Below are 20,388 nucleotides of genomic sequence, written 5' to 3'. Positions count from 1 at the left end.
TTTGGAGGTTAGTTTGGGAAATGATGTATATTATTTGACCAGAAACAATCCTGATAATGATGTTATCTCGGCATTGAGAGGGCTTGATCGAGAGATGTGTCTCGATGACGGTATGGAGACGGCCGCTATTCCTAATTGGTTGATGAAGAGTATGGAGAAAAGTAAGAAAATGATAGAGGTACAGCCTATTGATGACATTAATGACTACTTAGCTAGGAGCAATAAGGAGAAAGAGTCTCAGAGAGCTGAGATTTTGTCACATGTAGCTAGAGATGAGACAGGAATGCGGATTGCACAGGTGGTTGTTCCTATTGGAGGTGTGACGGCGAACATGGCTACTCCTATGGATTTCCAAATTATTTCAATTGCCCTTGGCCGTACTACAAGAGAGCAAGAATTTCAGGAGGTTGGTGATAACCTTAGGGCAATCAGTGTGAGATTGGATAGAGAGATTGAAGAAAAAGAGAAGTACAGAGAAGAGAATATCAGACTTAGAGAGTACATTGCAGGGATAAGGCGTGAAAATCCCACCCTTATTTCTCCTATTGCAGTTGATCATGGACTACATTCACACTATGAGGCAACGAAAGATACACTCTCGAAGGTGGAGAAATGGATTGAAAGTGCAAGAAAACAAGCAGATGATTTCCTTACTCAGTTTGTCCAAGCGTATGATAGGATAACAGGGCTCATATTCAGAATCCAGTATTTGGAGGGAGTTTGGAACGAATTTCGGCCTATCCAAGAGAAGACTATTCCACGCCTCAGAGCTTTGAAGAAGATTCTCCAGTCCACATTGATCAGGGAGAATATTGTGCACAATGGAGATAGATACGATTTCCATGGCTGGTATTGTACATTAGCCATGAAGAAATCAGCTTATGAGAGCACCCAACTGAGTTGTACAGAGATGGAAGGATCAATTCATAATATTCAGTTGAAGATCCTTACCTCAATTGAGGAGTTATTGGGCGTTGATGTCAATGATGCTAGTGGTTTACACTTAGCCGAATTAAGAGACAAGATGAAACTTATGTTATTTTGTAAGTTGGACTCTTTGAAGAAGAGTCAGATAGATGATTTGATCTCTTTGTTGATTCATGTTCATAGTTCACAAAAGCTCATGCTAGATTGGGAGACCACTTTGGATGCTTGCTCAGATGCATTGGATGTGCTTGATTTACAACAGGATACCTTACCCAGCATTTCCATGGAGTTAGATTCTATATTGGTTAGATTCTTGGAGTATGCTAGGAGAGAGAGATGCAGGGAGGAATCTTCTATAAGATTCCCTATTTGATGACTATGTATCTTTTTATTGGGCCATATGTTGGTGGCACCATTTTTTATGTAAACCCTAATTAGGGCAATTCTAAGGTTTTATTGGCATGATCTTGGCCCTTGATTTAGTTTTAACCTTGGCCATCCATTTTGTATGAGACTATATATACCCCATTGTCTCTCATTTGTAAGAGAGTTTTTGTAGAATTGTTGGTATATGCTGCAGCTATTTGAATCTAAATCACTGTTCGACTTGATGGTGATTTTGCTCTTCAAATGTTGTTTTTGCATTCAAATCTGCACTCCTAATTTTCAAATTGTCCCTCTCTCAAATGTGGTTCTCTTCTCCCTTTTATATCTTATTGTTGGAGTCACAACGTTTCCTTCCATGTCTTTTGACCATTCATAAACTTAATTAAATTTAATTAATTATATTTAATTATATTCTTTTTGTAACATCGATCATGCTATTTCATGATTCCGATGTATTAATTTGATTACATGTTAACACATATACTAATAGATTAGTATATGCGTTAACAAATGATGAATAAATCAAAGTTTACTTATTGCATTTAACCAACGGTTACACCGTTACATGTTATTGGGTTGTAAGCGATTCTTAAACAAATTGCACTCCTTCTGATCGGGTAAGTAAATAATGTTAGTTAATGTGTTGTGGTGAGAGGTACGTAGGGAAGAGATGTGTCTTCCCACGTGGGAAGACATATCTCTTCACTACGTAACCCCTCATCCACTTATATAACATGCATACATTGAGGAGGATGAACACACGGAAATCGATAAGTGTGGTGCATCCTTCAAATCACACTATAGCAGATAAAATACAACTTTCAGGTCATATCTCCATCTCTCCTATTTTCTTGATCACATAATTTTGAAAGAACTTAACATGGTATCAAAGCGAAGTTAAGGAAGATCATATTAAAATTTTGTAACGATCTCATAGACTTTCACCAGGCTCTTACTAGATCACACTCCTATAATCCTAATGGCAACCGGAGTTAGGTTTGAAGATCGATTAGATGGAGCATCAAATTTTGTATCTTGGAAATTCAGGATCATGCTTGTTTTGAAAGAAAATAAAATTGACTCTCAAGTCAAAAGTGAAATTCCTGAACCCTCTGATGATACAGAGAAAATTCAGTGGAGCAAGGACAGTGAGAAGGCTCTTAAGATAATTGTGGATTCAGTGAGAAACCACATTGTGCCAGTTATTTCTAAATATGAGATGGCCTTTCAGATGTTCAAAGCACTAGCTGACATTTCTGAAATCAACAACACTAGCAGGGCTCTCACCCTAAAGAATCAACTACACCATATAAAGAAGAATAAAGGAGAAACAGTTACATCCTATTTCTTGAGGATCACTGAGCTTAGGGATCAACTATCCACTATTGGACATCTAGTAGACAACAAAGAACTTGCTATGATGGCCCTAAATGGACTTCCTACCTCATGGGAATCGTTCATTCAAGGAATCAGTGCTCGTTCTAAATTTCCTAAGTTTGATAGATTGAAAACCGATTGCATTCAAGAGGAATCTTGGCTTGTCACAAGAGGAATAAAACAAAACAATGGTAATGAAGACATTCAAGTTCTAAACTCTAATTCCCACAAGAAAGGAAAGAAGAAGAACTTTAAGAGAAAGAGGGACAACAACTCAAATGGAAAGAAGCCTTCAAAGAAGAAGAGAGACATTTTTGAAGTACAATGTTTCAAATGTGACCAATATGGGCACTATGCAATGAAGTGCCCAGACAGGATCAAGCAACAAGCTTCAATGGCAGAAATTAAGAAAGAAAGTGATTCTGAGAAGCTAGTCATCTACCCAGCCCTCTCTAGTCAAGTCACCTCCAATTCCAACACATGGGTGATTGACAGCGGAGCATCTCGACACATCACTGGATTTCATGAGCACCTAGATACACTTGTGGAAAATTCAAATGAAGAAGTGACAATTGGTGATGACTCAAATTATCCAGTTATGGGAATAGGAACCTGCAATATCAACCTAAAGTCAGGCATATCCCTACAGCTGACTGGAGTTCTATTTGTACCTGGTATAAAGAGAAACCTTTTCTCAGTTTTTGCACTTGAAGATAAGGGTTATAGATTAACCTTTATGGAAGGAAAGGTACTTGCTTGGCCAAAGAACTCCACCATCAAGAAAGCCCACACCATTAGAGTAAGACAAGGAAGCCTCTACAGACTTTGTACCACTCCACCTCTAGCCTTGATTCATGAGACTCCATATTCGAATGAACTTTGGCACAAAAGATTAGGGCACCTTCATTTCCATGCCCTGCCTAAGATAGAGAAGATGGTGATTGGCTTAGCCAAGCTAAGTCAAAATTATGAAGGAGCCTGCAAAGGGTGTGCCTTGGGAAAGAATACTAAAGGGTCTTTTAATTCTAGCAACAGTAAATCCAAAAATGAGTTCATTCTGATTTATGTGGACCCATGTCTGTACCCTCCTTGGGGGGATTTTTATATTATGTAATATTTGTAGATGATTATTCTAGGAAGACCTGGATATATTTTCTGAGGTACAAAGAGTTTGAAGAAATCCTTTCTAAATTTAAGGAATTCAAAGCTCTTGCAAAAAATATGACAGGTAAGAAAATCATAACCTTAAGAACAAACAATGGGGGGGAATACACTTCTGATATGTTAAAGATTATTGTATAAATGTTGTGATTAAGAGGGAGTTAACTGTACCTTATAACCCACAACAAAATGGGGTAGCTGAAAGAAAGAATAAGACTATAGTAGAAGCTGCTAGGGCTATGTTGTTTGACCAAAATATAGAAACCTCATTTTGGGCTGAAGCATCTAGGACAGCTATGTACATTCAAAAAAGATGTCCTCATTCTCTTCTTAATAATAAAACCCTTGAAGAAGCCTTTACTGGTAACAAACCTGACATAAGTCATCTCCGGATCTTTGGGTGTCCGGTCTATATTCATGTCCCCAAAGAAAAGAGCTCAAAGTTAGAACCTTCTGGAAAGAAAGAAGTATTTGTTGGGTACAGTGAAACCTCTAAAGCTTACAGAGTATACATACCTGGTCAAAGGCAAATTGAACTAAGCAGAGATGTCATCTTTGAGGAAGACATAGCATTCAAGAGGTCCAAAAGCTCTAATGAATTAGAACACCAAGATCCTCCTACAAGATTGGATGAGGATTCCACCCCTGAGATTCGGAGGGAGACCCTTGAAGACTGAAGACGTTGAGCATGAAGTTCAAGGCTTACCTTTAGAAGAACATTATCCCGAAAATAGGAAGAGACCACTTTGGGCTAAAAAAATGCTTCAAGAAGCTGAAAATTATGCTGCTCCAAAGGGGACCTTCAGAGAAAGTAAGAGACCTAACCTATTTTCCAGTTATACTGCCTTGATGAGTGAGATCATTGATGCGGAACCTCCCTGTGTTGGAGATGCGTTCAAGCATCAAGTTTGGAAAGATGCTATGTTAGAAGAGTATCAGTCAATTCTGAAAAATGATGTCTGCGATATTGTGCCTAGACCTAAAGGCAAATCTATGGTATCTTCTAAATGGCTCTTCAAAATCAAACATGCAGCAGATGGCAGCATTGAGAAGCACAAAGCAAGGGTTGTTGCCAGAGGTTTTTCACAGAAAGAAGGTATTGACTATGAAGAGACATTTGCTCCTGTTGCCAGATACACTTTTGTCCGAGCAGTTTTGGCTATTGCAGCATCTAAAGGATGGAAAGTCCATCAAATGGATGTCAAGACTGCTTTTCTGAATGGTAAGATTGAAGAGAAGTTTATTTGGAGCAACTTGAAGGTTTTGTGATTCATAAGGCTGAATCACATGTCTGCAGATTAAAGAAAGCTCTATATGGACTGAAACAGGCCCCCAGAGCATGGTATGAAAGAATTGATCACTATCTCTTGGAATTAGGGTTTTCCAAGAATTAAGCAGATCCAAATCTCTACTACAAGGTAATCAATGGTGAATTATTAATTCTTATTCTTTATGTTGATGATCTACTAATCACGGGAGAGGATAATTGTATTTCTCAATGTAAGAAAGAATTAACCTCTGAGTTTGATATGAAAGATTTAGGAATTCTTCACTACTTACTTGGATTGGAAGTTTGGCAGCAAGCAGATGGTATAATCCTTAATCAAGGAAAATACACCATTGATATACTCAAGAGATTTAGAATGATGGATTGTAGATCCATGACCACACCTATGGAGACAAATCTGCACAAGCTAAAGGAAACAGCTGCAGAATCAGAGTTTGCAGATCCTACACTCTACAGACAGATTATTGGATCTCTAATGTATTTGGTAAACACAAGACCTGATATATGTTATGTTGTTAATGCATTAAGTCAGTTCATGTGTGAACCTAGGGAAATACATCTTGTTGCTGCAAAGCATATTCTGAGATATCTTCGAGGAACTATTGGTTTTGGTCTGAAATATAAACATGTAGAACTTGACCTACATGGATTCACTAATTCTGATTGGGCTGGAAGCATAGTTGACAGGAAAAACACATCAGGATGTTGCTTCAATTTAGGATCAGGAATGATCTCATGGATATGTAGAAAACAGTCTTCAGTTGCTCAAAGTTCCACAGAAGTTGAATACATTGTAGCCTCCATGGGAGCAAGAGAAGTTGTATGGCTCCGAAAGTTGCTTGTAGGACTGTTTGGTCAGCCCTTAAATCCTACTGTCATCTATTGTGACAATCAGAGTTGCATCAAGCTTTCAATGAATCCAGTATTTCATGACAGGTCTAAACACATTGAGATTCCTTATCACTATGTTCGAGATATGGTGGAAAGGAATGTGATCCGACTGAATTATATTAGTACAGGTGATCGAATTGCAAACATTCTTACCAAGCCTCTCTCCAGGATCAAGATTGAACACTTTAGAGATAAACTTGGTATGGTTGAAAATGTTATTTAATTTGAGATAGAGTCTCATTTATTCTGATATACTAATATATTTAAAGATGTTTAACGTGTAAACTCTTTTATTTGTCATGTGTGTAACTCCATGACTTCATGGGCCTTCTGTGAACATTATTGAAGGGTGACGACTTTTCAATAATGAACACTTGTTTCAAATTGATATTGTAAGGTGATGATTTTACAATTATCAATTTATCTATCTTGATGGATATCATGTGACTTGATATCTGTGGACATGTCATAATAGTATATATATCTCTGAGACATTATGGTAGATATATGTTGGTTGATATCATTAAATAAACCATAATTATGATAGAGATCTTCATGGTGAATATTATGAACATTATATTCATGGACATGCCATGAAATCATTATTAGTATGGTAGGCATCATGTGACTTGATGCCAGTGCACATACCTGTTGTGACGTATTCACACATCGCCCCATTGCAAATGGGGACCCCTACTTTTTTCGCTTTGTGGGGTTTTGCTTTCTAGGTTTTAGAGTTTTGTCTGTTAGCCTTTGCTTTTCGAGTGTCGCCAGGGGGATCACTAGGATGACAGGCTCTGCTTGAGCCGAGGCGAGTCTTTGGGGCCCCAGAATTAGGGTTTCTTTGAGAGTCTTCCTTAGGGCCTGGTTTTGCTCTTGTTGCTAATTGTGTCTTGCTTGGTGAGTGAGTATCATCCTTGAAGGTCTGAGTTAGGTCGAGTTGGTGAGTGATGAAGTCTGGAATATCATCCTGATCTTCAAATGCCCTGAAATTTGTCTAAGTCTGGAATGTCCTGATCCTGAAATTTGACTAAGTATGGAAAACTGAAGAATCCTCCAAAAACTAGATTTTGCAATATAACTCCTGGAGGTCCGAAACCACTCTCAAACATCCTGGAAGTATATATGGAATATAACTTAAAGTATAAGTGACATTTCTTAAATGTTATATTCCATAAAATAATCCTGACGAAGAGGCTAAAATGTCAAAATTCGCTCCTTACCCTTCCAAAGGGTCCAGAGCGAAAATTCTCCAAAGACTCAAGATCTCGCCTAAGTCAAAGAGTGGTCGAGCAAGTTTGCAAGGATATGGAAGGAAATGGATCTAGGATCGAGTCTAAGACAAAGTTAAGTCAGTTTGAAGGTGAATTGAGCCTAGAATAGAAATTTCGCTCCTAACCCTTCCAAAGGGTCCAGAGCGAAATTCTTGAAAACACTCATTTTCCCCTTTGCTAAAGTCAAGACCAAGATGGAGATGAAAGGAGAGTAGTCTATGTTTGCCTCCCAAAGAAAATTAGAGTTGAAAAAAGCAAGAATCAAGGTCAAATCATGATTTTCGCTCCTGACCCTTCCAAAGGGTCCAGAGCGAAAATCCTTGTACCTCTTATTTCCTTCTTTGTTTTGGCTAGGTGTTGGCGTGATGTAGGATAAATTGGTATGTTTTTGCCTTGGGAGGGAGTTGGACACTTTGAAAGATGAAGATTTTACCCAAAAAGTGAATTTCGCTCCTGACCCTTCCAAAGGGTCCAGAGCGAAATTCATCATAAACACTCATTTTCCCCTTTGCTAAAGTCAAGACCAAGATGGAGATGAAAGGAGAGTAGTCTATGTTTGCCTCCCAAAGAAAATTAGAGTTGAAAAAAGCAAGAATCAAGGTCAAAACATGATTTTCACTCCTGACCCTTCCAAAGGGTCCAGAGCGAAAATCCTTGTACCTCTTATTTCCTTCTTTGTTTTGGCTAGGTGTTGGCGTGATGTAGGATAAATTGGTATGTTTTTGCCTTGGGAGGGAGTTGGACACTTTGAAAGATGAAGATTTTAGCCAAAAAGTGAATTTCGCTCCTGACCCTTCCAAAGGGTCCAGAGCGAAATTCATCATAAACCTTTTTTGCTCCCTTGTTTTGGCTTGAAACCTTGCTCCTTTGATGGAAAACGATCTATATTTGCCTCCAGGAGAAAATTGAAGTTTAAAAAATGAACAATCAAGCCCAAATGGTGAATTTCGCTCCTGACCCTTCCAAAGGGTCTAGAGCGAAAATCCTCCTAAGGCTCATCTCCTCCCTAGTTTCACCAAATTTTGAGTTGCAAGGCATCTTGAAGGGAAGTGTGGACATGTTTGGATTTTGGAAATGTTTGAAAGCCTTGAAAAAATGAAGGATTCTAGCCAAGAAGGTGAATTTCGCTCCTGACCCTTCCAAAGGGTCCAGAGCGAAATTCCTTACAAGCCCACCTTTTTGACCTTGCTTGGGTTTAAGACTTTGTTCCTTGCATGAGATTGATGTTTAGTTACCTTCTAGAGAAGATTGGAGGTGAAAAGATGAAGGATCAAGTCAAGAATAAGATTTTCGCTCCTGACCCTTCCAAAGGGTCCAGAGCGAAAATCCTAAATCCACCTATTCCTTTCACATTTGTGCCAAGTCAGGCCTAGACAAGGATGATAGAAGCCCTTAAGATTGCCCTTGAATGGATTTTTGTCTCAAAGAATGATGATTTTGGGCTAGAGGAAGAATTTCACTCCTGACCCTTCTAGAGGGTCCAGGGCGAAATTCATTATAGGTCCTGTCCCTTGCCATGATTTCTAGCGAAATTCTCTTTTCTAGTCACTTTGAGGTCAAGCGAAATGTTGCAAGCACGGGAGAGGGATCCAAGGATAAGAGTCCAAGTAAACAAAGTGAAAAGAATGGAATTGAATGAGGATAAACAAGCAAATCATGAAATTCGCTCCTGACCCTTCCAAAGGGTCCAGGGTGAAATTGTGCAAAACCTATCTTTTCCCTCAAATTTATGCCAAGTCTAGTGTGGGTCAAGATTAGAGGTGTCCTTAGGCATGTCCTTGAATTGTCAGGAGTCATCAAAGATGAGGAAATAAGCCTAAAATAAGATTTTCGCTCCTGACCCTTTCGAAGGGTCCAGAGCGAAAATCCTAAAACCCATCATTTTCTCCAAAATTTGTGCCAAGCCAAGTCTAGACCAAGGTAAAAGATGCCCTTGTGATTGCCCTTGAGTTGATGGTTGTCTCCAGAAGTGATGATTTTAGGCCAGAGGAGGAAATTCGCTCCTGACCCTTCCAAAGGGTCCAGGGCGAAAATCCTTCAATCACCTATTTTGCCTTGCAAAATCAAGATAAACTTGGGTTGGATGAGAGAAGAAAAGTGTTTCCTTGCCTTGTGAGGTGGATTGAAGTTGAAATGATGAAAAAATGAGCTACAAACAAGAAATTCACTCCTGACCCTTCCAAAGGGTCCAGAGCGAAATTCTTCATCTGCCTATTTCCTCCTTGTGTCAAGTCAAGACTAGGAGTCCTAAGGCGTAGTTGAGGTTGAAATGATGTTACTTTGCCCTGCAAGATGAATTGAAGTGAAGGAGATGAGGAATTGAGACCTAAAGCTTGGATTTCGCTCCTGACCCTTCCAAAGGGTCCAGAGTGAAATTCCCAGTATCACCTAAATTGCTCACAATGACGATCAAGAAATGGATTCCCAGGCCTTGGTGGAGAAAAGACTAGTGTATGCTTGCCTTGGAAGGTATTTTGGAATAAAGACATGATGGAATTTGTCCAAAAGTGCAAAATTCGCTCCTGACCCTTCCAAAGGGTCCAGGGTGAAATTCTTATAGGGCCTGTCCCTGGAAAGACTCTTGAACAAACTTAATTTTGATGTCTTCTTGTTGATGATTTAAGGTATAAAATGCTATGTTGAAATGAATTTATTATGTGTCCTTAATCATCTTTTTGTTTGTCTTACAGTTAAAAGGCGACCTTCTCCAGCCCAGCATCATCAAGGACGGCCTTCTCCGGTCCAGCATCAACAAGGACGACCTTCTCCAGTCCGGCATCAACAAGGACGACCTTCTCCAGCCCAGCATCATCAAGGACGGCCTTCTCCGGTCCAGCGTCATCAGGGACGACCTCTTCCAGTCCAACATTCGAAGGAAAGGTACACCATCCATCCTGCACATCAAAGACAAAGGAAGTTAAAGCAAGGGTTCATTGAAGAAGCAGACAGTTTCAGAAGAGTTAATTAAAGCTAGCTTCTCAGCAACATCAAATTGAATATCTACCAAGTTACAAGTGTCAGACAAGGTGGCATCCCAGTCATCACTCCTCCAATCGGATTGGTCCACCTTAGCATGTCCAGATTCAATGTACCTGACACATGGGAGATGGCACAAACTTCGATGTACCTACCCCAGTTCTCCATTGGTCAAATATTCCAGAGAAGACATGTGTCCAAATAATGCAATTATTTCATTGGCCAAAATTGAGTTTGTTGTAACAAACCCTAATTAGGGTTTTCATTGTAAAATCTCGGCCATTGATCTCAAATTGATCTGAGCCATTGAATTGTATTGAGGGCGCTATATAAGCCCTGGCTCCTCATTTGTAAAGGCGAATAGTTAGTCATTAATAGCTAGAAGGTTAATAGTTAGTTCATAGAGGTTAGAATAGGTAATGATTAATAGCAAATAGAATAGCAGTTAGAGTAGAATAGAAAGAGAAGGCAAAGATTGTTGCCAAGATGTTGTTGTAAAAGACTTGTAAACTTCATTGAAGAAATGGTGAAATCTATGGGTCGATTCAACAATTTGCATGGTCTCTATATTTCTCAAATTTGATTTCATGTTATTAGATGAGTGGAAGAAATGTGTTTGATTGATGGTGAAATTTGTATATCCATACTACTAGCAGTTTGTTGATTGCAGACTTGCCTTGTGTAGTCAACTGGAATCATTCAATTTAAGCTTAACTTCAATTGTCGCTTCTTCATTGATATGCATCAGCCTGATGGTGTCTATGCCTGTAGCGATGATCTGAACATCATAAAGTTTTCCTCCGAAAATCACACTAACCTTGTGGAGATGGTCCTGGGATGTCAAAACAAGACTTAGTTAGAATTTCATCAAAGGTTATTCATTGCTCCTACATTCTTAGTGTAAGAATTAGATCCTTTCCTCGCCCTCATCCTTTTTTCCTTTTTTTTCGAAAAATCTAGGCTAGTGAAATCCTGTGTTCCAACAATGTTCAAAGCAAATCAGACGTTTAGTCATCAAGTGTAAGTCCCCTTGTGATTCCAGCAAAATCACATCATACCACAGAGAGCTTATCCATGAGTAGAGAACCTACATACAAGAACCTTGGAGTTGCCTCGACTGATCCTTCGGCGAGATCTTCAGCAGTCAGGAAACTTTATTCAAGAGAGGATAAGATACCTCTGGGTATTTTATTCTGTGTTTGGTTGTGTACAAAATACACATCAACAATACCTTACTTGATAACTATGAGTTATGGTGAGTATCATGAGACTTGATATTCATTGTTGAACCATATCTTTGAATATCACTATGGTGTGATATCTCTTCTCTTCACAATCAATAGATGAATTGTGATGTTTTCTCTAACATGAAATGTGTCCTCCCTAGTTAAGAGGGAGTGTTAGTTTTTGTAACATTGGTCGTGCTATTTCATGATTCCGATGTATTAATTTGATTACATTGTAACATATATACTAATAGATTAGTATATACATTAACAAATGATGAATAAATCAAAGTTAACTTATTGCATTTAACCAACGGTTACACCGTTACATGTTATCGGGTTGTAAGCGATTCTTAAACAAATCGCACTCCTTTTGATTGAGTAAGTAAATAATGCTAGTTAATGTGCTGTGGTGAGAGGTGCGTAGGGAAGAGATGTGTCTTCCCACGTAAATAATGCTAGTTAATGTGCTGTGGTGAGAGGTGCGTAGGGAAGAGATGTGTCTTCCCACGTGGGAAGACACATCTCTTCACTATGTAACCCCTCATCCACTTATATAACATGCATACATTGAGGAGGACGAACACACGGAAATCAATAAGTGTGGTGCATCCTTCAACTCACACTATAGCAGATAAAATACAACTTTCAAGTCATATCTCCATCTCTCCTATTTTCTTGAACATAGAATTTTGAAAGAACTTAACACTTATATTTTAATTTAATTTTTTTTTTTTTATTCTTTTGTATTTTAATTTTATTATTATTGTTAAAATATTATATTTCAAAGTAGGGACATTACATTCTCAATTCCTCCAAGTTAGATTAGAATTTATTTTCAAGTATGTTAGATTGAGTGGAAGATTTGTTGAGTATATTTGTGTGGAATCCTTAATCCATACCACTAGCCTCTTGTCGTTGCTAAGTGCGCCTTCTGTGGTCAACTAGAAATTTGAGTAAGCTTAACTTCAATTATTATGCTTGTCAAGTCAACCAGAAATTTGAGTAAGCTTAACTTCAATTATTATGCATCCCTTGACAAGCATCAACTTGGATGGTGTCAATGTGTGATGGTAATAGTTTGAAAATCAATAAGTATACCTTAGATGATTGCACTAAGCTTGTGTCAATACCTATTTGTGAGACCTTGCCTTGTTTGATTCCACTAAATTTGTTCATCATTTCCTACATTCCTAGGATTAGAATAATTCCTTTTGCCCCTATTTAATAAGTCTTGTTAGAATTAAGTCCAAAGCTACATTGCTAAATCCTAAGTTGTCAGCACACCTATTCTGCATATTTCATGATCAAAGAAGATAATTTGAACATTTGTGTAAGTCCAAATGAACATAGCAATTCACATCGACCATTGAGTTACCCACTTGTCAAGACCTAACATGTAGAAACCTTAGAATCATTTTAGTTGATCTTACCTTTAGCATCTGAGGTGATTTTGTTCAAGAGAGGGTAAATTACCTTGGTATTTTATTCTGAAATGTTATGTGCATAAAACACACATCAACACTACCCCTTTCCTTTTGGAAAGAGGTATCCCATCTCTCCGAACCCCAAACCCGGCCTTCCCTTCCTTTCTGAATTTCAAGATTTGAGGAATCGGTCTACCCCTTCCCTTTTGGGAAGAGGTATCCAATCTCCCTAAACCCCGAAACCCGGCATTCCCTTCCTTTCCGAATTTCAGGATTCAGAGAACTGGTCTACCCCTTCCCTTTTGGGAAGAGGTATCTCGTCTCCCCAAACCCCGAAACCTGACCTTCCCATTCTCGAATTTCGAGATTCGAGGAACTGGTCTACCCCTTCCCTTTTGGGAAGAGATATCCAGTCTCCCTGAACCCGAAATTGACATTCCCTTCCTTTCCAAATTTCGAGATTCAGAGAACCAATGTACCCCTTCCCTTTTGGGAAGAGGTATCCCGTCTCCCGAAACTTGACCTTGCCTTCCTTTCCGGATTTCGAGATTCGGGGAATCGATCTACCCTTTCCCTTTTGGGAAGAGGTATCCCATTTCCCCGAACATCGAAACCCCGACCTTCCCTTCCTTTTTGGATTTCAGGATTCGGGGAACCAATCTACCCTTTCCCTTTTGGGAAGAGGTATCCTGTCTCCCCAAACCCTGAAATGCGGCCTTCCCTTCCTTTTCGGATTTCAGGATTCAAGGAACTAGTCTACCCCTTCCCTTTTGGGAAAAGATATCCCGTCTCCCCTAACCCCAAAATCCAGCCTTCCCTTCCTTTTTGGATTTTGGAATTTGAGGAACCGGTCTACCCCTTCCCTTTTTGGGAAGAGGTATCCCATCTCCCCAAACCCCAAAATCCGAAATCTTGTTATCTTCTCCCTTTCTTCCCTTCAAATTCCGGGGTTCCCACCTCCTCTCCCTTGCAAGGTTTTCTTGAAGGCTCGACATCCGACCTCCAGTGACATCAACACTTCCAAATGGTGTGATCAACACTCAAGGCTCTTAATGCTCCACCAACTCTTGCAACTTGTCTACTTTCATTTATGGAGCTACAAAGGCGCATTCAATGTTCTTCGCAGGATTGCCATCAAGTGGAGTCATGCTTATTTATGGTTACTTGATGGCCTTCATGTCAAGTTTGTACGCTCTGACTTTGGAATGTCAAGCAATTTACCTTCTAGAAATCTTTTCTTCTTGGGATTGCCTTGTCAAGGTATGGACAGGTTTCTTGCACGCACAACCATGTCAGTTTTGTGCACTTCCCTATCTTCTCGAACTGACTTTCCTCTACATATGCCAAGGTCAAGGCTTCCCCTCTTTGACCATTGGCCTCTTCTCTGCAATCAATTTTTTATATATAAGCTAGCTATCAAGCCTCATTGTAAAGGGTTCTCTCCCTATTGGGTTGAGCTGCTTTTTGCTCCTTCACTTTTCTTGAACATTTGTATATTTTCTTGCATTTCTACAATTGTAAGTTTGGCCATCAGCTTGAAAATGAATTGAAATCATCATTCTTGCCTCTCTTCAACTTATGTATGTTGTGTATGTTGTCTTACCTTCCTTATAAGTGTATGTTTTGTGGTTTTCTCTCACCTATATGCTATGTTAAATTGTCTCTGAGTGTGACTTGTGGGAAACCTTCTCCCCTTTTGACATTCAACAAATTCTAACCTCCATACATGCATTTGGGGTCATTCATGCAACTAAAGTTTGTGCATCTCTAGGGCATTTCAATTGATTCTTTGTGTCATTTTGGGGTGGGGAGAGGAACATCTCTTCCCTTTCATTTTAAATTTCCTTCTTCCCTTTTCTTTTGCAAGTTGTTAGAATAGGTATAGAAGAAAAACTTGGAGTGTTGAGTTGGTTCAACAACTGCACTTGAATTGAGAAGGATGTTGGCCTTCTTCGGCAATTCAACGCCTCGCAAAAGGTCCAACACTTTGGGGTTGTTTCCATGTTTTGTGAGATTGCTAAGTTGATAGCTCAGCAAGGGTGCAGACTTTTGTGACAACAGTTTCCAGGGTAAGCATTACGTTAAGAACCCAAATATAAGATTTTCTTTTGATTTCCTAATCAGTAGAAGCTAAGCGATCCCCATAACTTGTTGAATACATGTAATCATAGACAAGATCACAGCAAGGCCTACAAAACAGTGAAACCCTATAGTGTCACCTCTACATCTTAGATAGAGGTTTTGCCCTACTCAAAAGAGCATTGACAAAATTGTAGGCCTATGCAATGTAATATCCCCAACAATTATTTTTTATTTTTTAACAATTATACAAACACACCAACACCCATTAAGGTTAGAATAATGAAATCTAAACCAGTTGAAAGGAACCCTACACCTTTTGATCACCGAGAGCCCAAGTTGGGAGGGTGAGAGCATACGGTAGCAAGGGATCATTAGATGCAAACTTCTGAAAATGCTTATTACAATAATGGGCGGCAAGCCAGCCCCTTCCACTTTTCAGTGGGATATGGAGAATATTAAAATCACTTGGTGGTAAACCTGCCAAGGATGATGCAAGAAACTGAAGAACAATCACTCTACCGCTTATCCTTGGTGCAAGAAACTAAAGAACAATCACTCTACCGCTTATGCAGCGGGAGGACTAGAAATGAAATTCACTATCAACTCCACTGCTTATTAAGAGGGAGGACAACAAAGAAATTACAAAATCAACTCTACTGCTTATACAACGGAAGGACAATATTACGGAGCCAAATGTAGGCGGCAAGCCGACCTCTTCCACTTTTCAATGGGAGTTTGCTTTACAATCCAGAAACGACTGTTAGTACTACTATCCAGCGTTACAATAAAGAGATACAATGCATAGAATAGAGAGATTATACTGTCCAATACTGAGGAATAATTCCAAGCTAATTACAATAAAGAGATACAATGCATAGAATAGAGAGATTATACTATCCAATACTGAGGAATAATTCCAAGCTAAACACACTTAACAAACTCAAACACACCCAAAGAGAAATAACATACCATTTATCACTAAACTGAAAAAGCAATCTATTGTACGCATAACACACAGAAAACAACCACTACCAAAATCGTTGTTATGCTCATAACTCGCCTAAATCTTCATTGAATGACACAAGAATAGAAGCAAATGAAAGCTAAGACTGAGGCGATGCGACATGAACATCAAACCTGCACCGCAAACACCACCAAGAACCTGCATGCAACCCGAGGCAGCCAAGGAATGGTATGGCCAGAAGCAAAAAATCGACTTGCAACCAAAAATTAGATTGAACACCAAAACAGGAGAATAGTCATCTTCCTGATATGCTTCCAACGAGCCAACACCCAAAATGATGGGTCACACAAGCGGGGAGATATAACTTCAGCCACACCAAACCAGCAACACTAAAAAACCACACCACACACTGAAAATCTGAAAATGCACACTGAGAACTTCACCAACATTCCTCCACTCAGCTAGGTACTATGTTTCAAATACGAAACTGGCAAAACTAGGGAGTCACAACTCTAAAGCTCAAGTTCACTCACCACTCCGACAGCATAACAATATGATTTGTTCAAGATGATCAAATGAGGCGCCCCACCTTGTATATATAGATTTTGAATCTCAAATTCACATGAAATGGCACCCAAATTCATTTGAAATTCATTTCATTTCATCTTCAAGTCCCTCCCAAACATGACGTCCACTTTCCCAAGTAAGCCTAGTCACCCATTTCCCAAGGTCCACACTTGCAACATTAGAATATTAGATATATGAAATATATTTAATTTGGACGCCCTTTTCTAACTTAGGAAATAAAACATAACTTAGGATAAATGAATATTTCCTTCCTAAGTCGTTCTTCCAAAATAATCAGTGAAATAATTAAATATTAAACTTTAGAATAAAGTGATAATATTTAATTAATTGCCCTCTAATCACTACCAAATCAACCATATGAACTGGCGCGCAGGAAATACTACTTCTGCACTGGATTGGAGCTCTGCTCAAGACTGCCACAAATAGCTCTACCTGAACAGATACTTACTAAAAATAGTAAGTCGTGAAAACATCTCTGAAAGACATGCTCGTCGAACCCTATGAGAGAGCTCGGAAAACCAAAAAAAAACTCAAAATCCAATCACTTGCCACCAACTTACTAAAAATAGTAAGTTCAAAAATTACTCCGGAATAGAATGCATGTTATACCACCATGAAGCTCTCGAAAAACTCAAAAGGAATCCTCAATTCTTTCTACCAAACTCCAACCAGAACATCCCTGAAAACTACGAGGAATCCTCCTAGAAAATAGGAAACCCTAATTCTACAAGTTTCCAAAATAGGCTAATGGACAACTGATTACCTCCTACCTCCAGACTGCCACAAATAGCTCTGCCTGAACTGATACTTACTAAAAATAGTAAGTCGTGAAAACATCTCAGAAAGACATGGTCATCGAACCCTGTGAGAGAGCTCGGAAAACCCAAAAACAACCTCAAAATCCAATCACCTGCCACCAACTTACTAAAAATAGTAAGTTCAAAAATCACTCTAAAATAGAATGCATGTTATACCACCGTAAAGCTCTCGAAAAACTCAGAAGGAATCCTCAATTCTTTCTGCCAAACTTCAGCCAGAACATCATTGAAAACTGCGAGGAATCCTCCTAGAAAATAGGAAACCCTAATTCTACAAGTTTCCAAAATAGGCTAATGGACAACTGATTACCTCCTACCTCCTACTGGGAAGAAGACATTACATGCAAATAGATTTGCATTCGCTTTAAACAAAGTATATAAATCAAGTCCAAACTCAATCAATCATTATTGATAAAAATGCATTAACACTACTTCATCACTTACACATAAAACATGGCGAAGTTAACTAATGATGCCTTCAAGTCCTCCTAGTAAAATTACATAGTTGTAACATGAAAATAACACAAGCATTAATTGTTTATCTAGCAAGGCACAAAAATGGTTGTGCAACTAGGGATAGAATTATGAAGTGGTTGTTTACACTTTGTGAAGAAGATATTAGTAGATGCTATAATATCCAATGATATTAATATATGTTATGAAATCTTATTGACCAGCATTTGGAGTGAATTTTTTGCTCACTTATGATCGGAATATATCTGCATCAATAACTATTATAAAATTATCAAACGAATAAACAATTCTTTGAAGGTAAACCCAATAATCACTCTCATAGGGCAAAACTTAAAAAATGAATATTAATATGAATTTGTGTAAATATTGTAGTCTCTTAAAGGCAATTTTGACTATGATTTTAATTCCCACTGAGGTTTTAGATCGTGTGTTTTAAATCCATGAAATGTCACTTATTTTAATGACGTTCTTTTAATGTATGTTTGTAGTGATTGTAATGGGACTCACTTAGCATATAAATACCTTTAAGTATTTGTTCATAGGTAGAAGTAACAACTAAAATAATCCACCACTCTGAACTTTTCATCCTTAAGCCTCTTTCTACATTGGCAGAAGTTGCGTTTATCACACAATTTTAATTGATTGGAATTAACTCAAGTAATGCCTTATAAGACACCCCTGTCCCATAATTCAAATTAATGTGGAATTAAGCCAAGTAGAAACTAATCATTTATCTTTAGAACCCTATTATAAGCCAGCAATTTTAACTACATCGGGTGTAAGTGCAAGGATAATAAATCCTTTTCATATTAAAACATCCACCAAATTCGCTTCAGACTCGAACCCAGCCTCTTCTTTGCTTATCAGAAACATTTTTCAAAGTAAATGAGAAAAATAATTAACTGGTGAATCTTAGTGACTAATATCATACAGAAAATTCAATGCCTACAGTTAACTCTAGCAATTAATAGTACCAACCACTAGAGCTCTAGTGCACACAAGGGGCTAATGCACTCCATTACTTAACATAGTAATGTAAGCTTCTCATTTTTGCAATAAAATATTCAACAAGGATCAAACGGGAGAACAGAGGCGAAACCCTAACCGACCTTGAGCTTGTGCCTCCGCTGGTGGAGCAGCTTGGCAGCCCCTAGAAGCATGGTCACGTGGGCGTCGTGACCACACGCGTGCATTTTGCCTTCAACTTTGCTCTTGTGCTCCCATTCAACCAGCTCCTGCAACCAACAACAATACTTCACCATAACACTAACAAGCCCAAGAAATAGAAATAACAAAAGATGGAGGGCGTAATAAATATTAAAAATAATATACCTGTATGGGAAGGGCGTCCATATCAGCTCGAAGGGCGACCACAGGTCGAGTCCCGGAGCCTATTGTCGCCACCACCCCTGTTCGAGCAATGGGCCACTCATAATGGACGCCAATTTTGTCCAGCTCGGCCCTGATCAATGCGCTAGTGTTTACTTCCTCATATTGGAGCTCTGGGTATTTGTGTATTCGATTTCTTATGGACTTTAACCATTCTAGCGTATTTTTTGATTCAGACAACTCTTTAATTTCTTGAAAATCAGAATATAAGCCATAGCAGATTCTGTAAACGAGTCCCAATACAAACAGCAAAATTGGAAAGGGTTTCATGAGAAGCCTGCTTTTTTCTCGGGCTTAGTCGACGCACTTACAGTCGGGCTGTCAGTTTATGCCGGCACATCAGGTATTAACGCATCCCTCCAATTCCTGTTTCGACCGTTACGGCAATGCTGGCAATTGAAACCAATCAATGAGGGTTTAAATGTGATGACCGTTTGTCTGTACTCTATGATAATATATTTAATTTATTTATTAAAAATAATATAAATGTTTTGAGTTGAGAGTGAATGAGGTCAGAAGGGGATCTCATTTTCCATATGAAGACTCACTAATAACATTTTATTAGAGATCTAAATCTTAGTGAGAAGAACTACATTCATTCATATATATATATATATATATGATTTGTTATTAATAGCTTCAAACAATTGAATTTCTATTTGTAGAATTTTATATTATTTTTAAGTAAGTTGTTAAATATTTTATACTTTTTTCTATTTATCTTATCTATCAATTGTCTCTCCTTGATAAGAACTATTGATTCATTTTCGAGAGTTACAAGCTATATATAGGTGAACAAGCCTAAAAAAGTCATAGAAAACTTTTGAAAAGAAAAAGAAATCAAAGGTTGTTAGGAAAGGACTTAATGGTAATTAATCATCTCTTAGCAATAGATCTTTTTCATATAACAATACAAATATATAATTGTTGATCTATTAATTATGTCTCTCGATGTTAAGGATGGGAGCATATTCTAGTTTTGTTGATATTGTGTAAATACTTTTATGTATATGCAAGAGTGTTTCTCTTTTTGGATCATCATCAAATAATTCATTTTTTTGTCATTGGTAAATTGTATAATTCATTTGTATGCAAATACATGTCTATCAATTTTTCTGAAATCATACTCAAATCACTTA

The 20,388-nt window shown here is 38.3% G+C and overlaps 1 protein-coding gene across 1 annotated transcript in view; it reads right to left on the bottom strand.

The window, feature by feature from the left end:
• LOC131078060 (IAA-amino acid hydrolase ILR1-like 5) overlaps window positions 1-19,680 on the bottom strand; it is a 57,517-nt gene extending 37,837 nt beyond the window's left edge. The window contains exons 1-2 of the mRNA XM_058015705.1: window positions 19,193-19,680; window positions 18,970-19,095 (exon numbers count right to left, since the gene is read on the bottom strand). Of these exons, the coding sequence (XP_057871688.1) occupies window positions 18,970-19,095; window positions 19,193-19,519 (453 nt within the window). The 5' untranslated portion in view covers window positions 19,520-19,680. The remainder of the gene's footprint in view (window positions 1-18,969; window positions 19,096-19,192) is intronic.
• Between the last annotated feature and the right edge of the window lie 708 nt (window positions 19,681-20,388).

This window comes from Cryptomeria japonica, chromosome 8 (genome assembly GCF_030272615.1).
Source record: "Cryptomeria japonica chromosome 8, Sugi_1.0, whole genome shotgun sequence".
Lineage (NCBI taxonomy): Eukaryota > Viridiplantae > Streptophyta > Pinopsida > Cupressales > Cupressaceae > Cryptomeria > Cryptomeria japonica.
Note: the sequence above shows the minus strand (reverse complement) of the source record. Positions and strands in the feature narration are given on the sequence as shown.